This window comes from Trichosurus vulpecula, chromosome 1, assembly GCF_011100635.1.
Source record: "Trichosurus vulpecula isolate mTriVul1 chromosome 1, mTriVul1.pri, whole genome shotgun sequence".
NCBI classification, from domain to species: domain Eukaryota; kingdom Metazoa; phylum Chordata; class Mammalia; order Diprotodontia; family Phalangeridae; genus Trichosurus; species Trichosurus vulpecula.
The window spans coordinates 300,779,491-300,787,879 of record NC_050573.1 but is presented as its reverse complement, the minus strand read 5'-3'; the positions used below and the strand labels follow the sequence as shown (position 1 = coordinate 300,787,879).

General features: G+C 38.4%; 1 protein-coding gene across 1 annotated transcript; it reads left to right on the top strand.

The window, feature by feature from the left end:
- Nucleotides 1-1,878: 1,878 nt before the first annotated feature.
- Nucleotides 1,879-8,017, top strand: LOC118833639 (myelin P2 protein-like). Its single transcript, XM_036741015.1, is given in 5 exon segments — nt 1,879-1,950; nt 1,952-2,057; nt 5,217-5,389; nt 5,629-5,730; nt 7,967-8,017. Coding segments are annotated over 5 exon segments (504 nt in total).
- The last annotated feature ends 372 nt before the right edge of the window (nt 8,018-8,389 follow it).

Below are 8,389 nucleotides of genomic sequence, written 5' to 3'. Positions count from 1 at the left end.
TTATAATACAGTCGGAGAGATGGCATGTTGCCAATAACCATAAACTAAATAACAGACCATTGGACCTTTTTTCAGAATGAAACCCTAAGCTTAACAGCTACGTAGGAGGAAACTTTTGTTGAACTTGTAAGTTGAAGTGGGAGAACAATAAAAAATTCCTTTTGTGGGTTGGATTGTTTTTTTTAATGACCCAATGCAGGTAAAAGTAACTATTTCTCCAAGAGGAGATTGAGGTTGTATAAAATATGAATAAATACAACATGCTAATAACAAAAGTTTAGTGACAGAATGGTGTAACAGGAGAGAGAGCAGTGAACGTGGAGTCAAGAGAACTGGGCTTGAATCCCAAGAGAGGAAGAGAGTCTGTTTCCCAGTTGCCTCTATGGGAGGGTACTGTTGGTTAGCCCATTTGGTGCCAGGCAGCCCAGGCAATGGTGTGGGAACAGGTGCTTCCTAGCCCTTTCTTCTTCCTGTACCCAATAGCCATGTGACTATGGGCAAGTCTCCAGGTTTGTGTTTGCTCATCTGTAAATGATCTCAAAAGTACTCTCCAGCCCTGGTCTGCTGTGATTCTCAGTTGAAGGTGAGGCAGGAGATGTTATTAGTATCTGAGTAGTTAGACTGTGAAAGGAGGTCAAAGACTTCCAAATGGTATAGTCAGGGAAGTGTTCATGAAAGACTTGGAATTCACCAAACAGAATATGATCATTTTGCAGATGAGAAAACTAAAGCCCGGCTTACGGGATTTGTACTTAGATCTCTTGACTTCCAAGTTCAGGGCTCTTTCCATTGCAACACACTATTTCTAAGCTTAGAACTCACCTTCAAAGTACACCTTATACTCTCCTACCCTTGCACTTTTGTTCATACTGTTCTTTTTACATGATGTTCACACTCTCTGTGAACCCTTTGCAAACCTTAAAGCATTATATAAATGCTAGTCATCATCCCCACTTATTGAAAACTTAGTCATCCTCAAACCCTTGACCCGCCCCTCCCACCTCATATTCATGGCAAATGACTCAGACTCCTATTTGAAACTGAAGCCATCCAATGTGAGCCCCCACAATCCCCTTTATCTACCTTGAAACTTAGTAGTAGCTTCACCTATTTTTTCCTTCACTCCTGATTTAACAGTCTGTGGAGAATATAAATGAGGAAGCAAAGTACTGTAGGAAGTTGCAAAGTATGTGATCAAATGCACAAATGAGGGATACTTATTTCCCAGGGATGAAAATCTTTGTGGTAGCTAGGCCCTGTCTTAGGCCTGTTTCTTTGTTCTATATGGGAACATAGCTGGTACGCTACACTCACTGCCCTCATTGTCTGCCCACTCTGCCTGCCTGGAAAATCTGAGTTATGTCAACAACTCCCTCCTTCGCTACAGTACTTCCTAACCTTTCTCGACCACAGCATATTTTGGTGAGGGGTAGAGTTATCATAATGTAAAAGGACCCGGCTTTCTTTTTCTTCCTTTGTACCAAATTCTTGAATGTGGGGTATCGGGGTCTGGTGTTCCCACTTATCCTCTCCCTCACTAATAATAATTGCATGCCCTGGCCTTGTTGAATAGTATGGTTTTTCTACACTGTTAAGGGTCATATAATAAAATTTAAATGTGGACCTAACCAAGTTTATTTTTCTTTTTTTCTTTTCATTTCCTTTTAAAAAATAAAAGACTTAGGTGGCTTTTTTATTAAAAAAAAAAAAGCAAACCCTTTTCTGGATAAAAATGAGATTGTGGGTGGGATTCGCTTTTGTGCCAAATGAATGAATGAGCAATGCTATGAAGTGGAGGCCTTTCATCGCCTGTCCCTGACACTGCCTTTCCCCATTGGATGCTGGTAGCAGTCACATGTCTAGAGCATCTTTGAAAAGATGCCATTGAAACTGCGGCAATTCACGCCAACCTGCCTCTCACAGAGATCTGTGACTGACTTTCTTTTGCTAAGGTCACCATTTAGTGCCCAGGACATCCAGCATCATGTCTAATAGATTTGTGGGCACCTGGAAACTGGTCTCCAGTGAAAACTTTGAGGATTACATGAAAGCTCTAGGTGAGGAACAATTGTTGTTTTTTTTTAAAAAACTTCTGCTTGAAGAAATCCTTCTTGAGAAAGTAAAATCACCCACTCCCTCATTCTCTGGGAGAAGTTAGATATGTGTGTATGTGTGTGTGAATGGGGGGGAGCTGGGGTGGTGGCAATTGAAGTGGAAAGCATAGATCATAGTAATAATGGTTTCCTGATTTGCTTTTGTTCTTTTTTCTTTAATTTCAAAATTCTTAAAATGAAGGGGAGACTTTTAGAAGCTTCGTCAATCTACTCATCTTCTATTCTCATTTGTCACTTGGATTTCTAGGGACCAGCATGCTCCAGAAGAGAAAGAATGGAAACAGAATAGAGAATGGTCCCAAACTGAAGAGTCTGATGTTTATCTAGGCATAGCATGTTCACTATCTGAGTTAGATCGATTTTGTTCATCAGCTCCTTATTCAGTAATGAAACTGTTGGCATAGGGGAATTCTTCTCAATTACTACCAACTCCTAACACAGACTGCTTTTCTTTGTCCCCACCGCTGAATTCCACATCATTGTCTGAGCAAATTGAGGCTTCCTTTGGTTGGCTAATTCCAGAGTGAGACAAGAAAGAGCTAAGAGGAAGTAAGAATGGAGATGAGGGCATAGGTGTAGAGAATATTAGAAGAGCAGTGAATCTGTCTTCATCGATTCTAATGGCTACCTTCTTCTTAAGGGTGGGTGTTAAAACAAAATCAATGGCAGACTATCTGCCCTGTGAGCTTATGTGTAGATTTCTCACTTGGGATAAAGCAATAAGTAAAGATCAGGTTTTTATCCATTATGCGATGGCTAGTACATCTCATCTAGGAGGATTTTTTGTTTGTTTTTACGTCTAACCTCAAACCCAGTTGCTTCCTGGGATCATAAATTTACAGCTGAAAAGGACTCTAAGGATCATTTAATCTATCTGCTTCATGGATGGAAATCAATTGGTTACCATTCACTTCATTATAACTTTACAAATACTGAAAGAAAATTTTTGCTTTACCTGCTTTATTATGTAAGTCTTGAGGGCACCCAATCTATTGGTATGGGGGGGAATGTTGATACAGGTAGAGATTATGAGCAATGATGGCAAGGTCATGGATAGCAGCTGTAGGAGTCTCAGAGTGCTTATAAACATTATCAACATAGAGGTCAGTTATTAACTCCAGCCATCTTGCCACAGCATGGGCCACCACTAAACCACTTACTCATCAACTTTTCTGTGGCTGTGCATCTTCAATTTTATCATAGAAATCAATGAGAAAACAAGATTTACGTTACTAAAAGTCTTACAGTCAACTTTTCTAAGACATAGCTCTACTATGTCCCCACTAACTATCCCAGTAACTTTCTAAAGGACCAAAGTGCCCTTCTTTGGCCCTGAATCCCCTATGTGTTGTCTTCAGGGACTGCCTTTGCTTTTGTCTTTGAATCACCAGTGCTTAGAAAGACGTTTTCATGAAGTAAGTATGTAATTAATGCTTTTTTTCCTTTCCTATTTTCTTTCCTTCCTCCTTCCCTCCCTCCCTCCTTTTTCCTTCCTTTCCTTCCTCCCTTCTTTCCTTCTTTCCTTCCTTTCTTCTTTCCTTCCTTTCTTCTTTCCTTCCTTTTCTTCCTTCCTTCCAGAAAGCAAGGTATACTTGAAGAGGAATATGAAATAGTCAGAATAAAATGTTCTAACTCTGATTCTCTTGCCTTTCTGACTGTATCTTCTCTCACTCTTATTCCTCTTCATATCCTTTAACTGTGTGATTCCCCCCAAATTCAGTCCTTGGTCTTCTATTCTATTATTATAGTCTCTCTTCTGAAAAAAAACCTCATCAATTTTAATAGCTTTGATGATTAGCTGTGTGGTCTGGTCTGGTCACCAAGTGGCTCTGAGTCTCAATTTCCTCATTGGTGAAATGAGAGGGTTAGGAAAGATGATGTCTCAAATCCCTTCCAGCTCTAACATCCTGGGTCCTTAACCTGTATTAAGCCTTCTCTTCCTCCTGCCAAATATTTCTTGCCACTGCCCCTTTTGAACTCCATTCTGGTTATTCCCACCTTTGCTGTTAATTAAGATCACTTTGTAATCTTAGATTTGTATACCCTAGTTATGAGTCATACATTTATGTGGTGTTCCAAACTGTGTTACAGTGAAAATCTATACCAGATGTGTTATAGATTATGAGAATTTTTTAATTTCTTGATTGTTCTCTTGTATAACCCTAGATATTATAAGGCGTACAAGTAACTGTCAATAATAATAACAATAGATTATATTTATATAGTTCTTTAATGTTTGCAAAGCACTTGTATATGTTATCTCATTTGATCTTTGTAATAATAATATAAGGTAGGTAATATTATTATCCTCATTTTAAACATAAAAGAACTGAGGCTCAGAGAGCCTCATATTCACATAGCCATTAAGTGTTAGAGGCTGGATTTGAACTCATGTCTGCCTGATTTCAAATCTAGCACTCTAACTGCTTCTCTTCCATATGGCATTCTTTTGAATTTGGTTAGCTTTATCCATCCCCATGTGCCTTGGTGTTTCTGATTCCTATATTGTTTTTTATTAGAGACAGTGCTTTGTACACAGTAGACAATAAATGGTTGTTGAATCAATGAAATAACTAATGATATAATCCAAGCAATAGGGTCTAACACTGGTTTCTTTACCTGGACTTATTTATCATTCACATTTCTCTCTCTTTGGGCACTTCTAATTCCCACAGAGGGTATAAAGCTGTCTCACTCTGGAGAAGAACAGTAATTAATGTGAAATGAGCCTAGAATTTTTTTAAAACTTAGAACACTCCTTATTTATTCTAGTGAATTGTATTTATTTTTATCTTGTAAGGGTTTTGAAGCCAAGTGGTCTTCTCTTCATATGCTAGGTTTCTGGAAGCTCAATTCATTCCTGAAAATTGAATTTTGCTGAAAGGACAGAAAAAAAAATCTACAATAATGATATCCCTTTAGGAGATGAAACATTTACAGGAAGAGTTCTTCCTTGGTAGTGGTACAATTTATGTCCAATCTACACCTGTAGTACCATGGAAACATTCATACAAGAACAGAACAGTGTGATTAAAAATGTTCGCTTTTGAAAGAGCAAGTATTCTTTCTGAGAGTATAATTCTAAGCCTGTCTGATTTCCAGGGGTGGGGTTAGCCACCAGAAAACTGGGAAATTTGGCCAAACCCACTGTGATCATCAGCATAAAGGGTGATATTATAACCATCCGGACTGAGAGTGCCTTTAAAAATACAGAAATCTCTTTTAAGCTGGGCCATGAATTCGAAGAAACCACGGCTGATAACAGGAAAACAAAGGTGAGAGGTTAACTTTTTTCTATGTCCCTTATCTATCGAAGATGAGGTAGCAAGATCATGTTTCCTTCCTGTTGTCCATACTAATTACTTCATAATTCATCCAAAGGGAAGTCTTCATTTTGCTCAAAAACAATATGCCTTGGGTGACTTACCCTGTGGCAATGACTCAGTATAGAATAAATTGCCTCTTTGTTCAGCTCAGTTCCAAGCAAGTCAATTATGTGATTGTGTCTTTGCAGACTACTATAACCTTAGACAGAGGAGCACTGAATCAAGTCCAGAAATGGGATGGCAAAGAGACTACAATAAAGAGAAAGTTGGTGGATGGAAAAATGGTGGTGGTAGGAGTCTTTTCTTATTCCTGAATACTGAAAAGATAAAAGTGATGATGATGGCATTTTAGCCATATGACATCAAGGACCTGAGATTTTGTTGGGGTGGGATTTCCCTCCACTACCTCATTACCCAACTAACCCTTTAAATCTTAAAGCATTGCCTGGGGCTTAGAGAGGTCAGTTGACCTGCACAAAGTCCACATCAGAGGCAGAGTTTGAGCTCTGATTTTCATGACCCCAAAATGAGCACTCTCTTTACTATGCTGTGTTGCTGTTTCTTTAGTCATTTATTTATCAAAATACACTTTTTTCTTTGAAATATAAAAGGGAAAGACCTAATACAAATGGGTGAAAACAAAGCTAAATATTAAGACATAGTTGTTTGACAAAATTACAGCTCATATAGACAGGGCCACAGCTAAAATAGTTAAACCATTCAGATCATCCTCTTGGAGGACTATCCCAGTAAATTCTTAAGAATAAGAAACAGAGAAATCCCAGTAAAGATGTTTCAGACTAGATAATCTCAAGTTTCCTTCCAAATCTGAGGTTCTCTTATGTATTATAAAACACAGTTAAGCCTCATTAATTTGGTCCCATTGAGGGGAAGGTGATGCTGAATTAAGAAAAAGCCTGAATTGTAGAATATTAGAAAAGAAATATAGTTTCTTCTCCTTTCAAGGATATTTTGTATTCTATTACAGAGGCTAACAAAGTACTGGCCAGTTGAGGTCACTGGAGATCTGTTTTATGACCAGATAAGAATGATGAAACAGGCCAGACGAGGTGGTTCATAAAGTCCCATCCAACTAGAAGATTTTGTGATTTTATGATTAGAGGTTATCCGAGATATCAAATGTTAATGTGTTCTTTTTGTTCTTTAAATTGCATTAAAACTTGCTTAGTAAACCCATTTTGACAGTTTTCTACTCCCCAAACCCAAGGGCCTGTTCTCAGTACTGCTTGACCATGCTGTAGCATTTGACAAGGGGGACCACACTCTCCTTTGTGATATTCCCTTCTTCCTCGACCTCCATGACACTACATTATCTGACTTTTCCTGCTTCTCTAACCCCTCATTTTATGTCTCCTTTTCAGTTTTGCTTCTGTTTCCTACCCTGTAAATGTAGACGTTCCTTATGTTTTTGGCCTCTTTCATCCGCTTTTTTTTCTTTCTATGCTCTCTCTCTCTTCTTTGACCAACTCCTCTACTACCCTGGATTCAAGAGCATGCCAATGTGGATTCTCCTAAATTGACAGATTAATTCATGACCTTGGGCAAGTCATGTCCTCTCTGGGTCTCATTGCTCACACACTAATCTTTCTAAACCACATCTTTGATCAAGGCAATCCAGTTTTAGGGCATCCAGCTTCTCCCAACTGACTACCAAACAAACCTCACATTCCTTCCTTAGCCCATCATTTAAGGTCTTCCACAATCTGGCCCCAACCTCTCCTTCTTTCCCACTAGAATACTCCTCTCATTCTGTTAATCTACTGAAACTCCACCTATCTTTTAAGGCTCAGCTGAGTTGCTACCTGCTTCATGAAACTTTGCTACCACCTTCCCTTTACCAAATATGATATAATATTCATAAGATAATACATTTAGGATTCAGAGGGATCTTAGAGGCCAACTAACTCAGCCCCTCTCTCTCTCTCTCTCTCTCTCTCTCTCTCTCTCTCTCTCTCTCTCTCTCTCTCTCTCTCTCTCTTAACAAGTGAGGAAAATAAGACCTGGAGAGGTTTAGTGACCTGCCTAAGGTCATCTAAAGTAAGTAATGAAGCTCAGATTTAAACCCAGATGCTTTGACTTCAAATCTAGGGTTTTCCTACTTTATTGTGCTGTTTCTGAATTTCCACAGCACTTTTCACACCTCTTTTATGGTGATTACCACATTCTACTGTTTCTTGTTGATCATTTTGTCATCTTATGTTTTTTACTAGAGTTTAAACTCCCTGCAGGGAACTTGTTTCGGATTTGTATGACCCAGGACATCAAGCATAGTATTTTACACAAAGAAGAGGTTCAATAAATATTTATTGACTGAATAAATGAATCAAAGGCAAATTTCAACTCAGTCCAAATACTTTAAAAGTCTAAATGACTGATTTCAGACATAATGATACTCTATTGCCATTTAAATTTGAACTTAGGTTTTAACAAATACCTATATTTGACTACTAACAATCTGTGATATGGTCTGGATTGTGGAGACTTAATCCATTTCCTTTCTTCTAGGAATGCAAGATGAAAGGGGTTGTTTGCACTAGAGTCTATGAGAAAGTGTGAGAACACTCAATGTCCTCACTCAGATGGAAGTTGATGTGGAAAATCAGGCTAGACCAATAAGCCAAGCCTGATGCTGCTGCTTTTTTTGCTCTTTTCATCTGTACCCATCAGGAAAAGGACTAAACTGTGGAACTGTATTTTAAAAGCTGGATTGTAACTAATTTAAACTGCCATGATCATCAGGATCAAAGCAATACATCATGTGGGTATATTCATTGCATTTAATCTAGTAGCACTAGTTAGGCTCAAAGGATTGAGTATATCACTTAATAAACTTGGAAAGTCTTACTCTTATCTATGATCTCTGAAATGGATTAGAAATGATGCCAATAACCAAGATTCCAATTAGACTATAGCTTAGCTCATATAGTT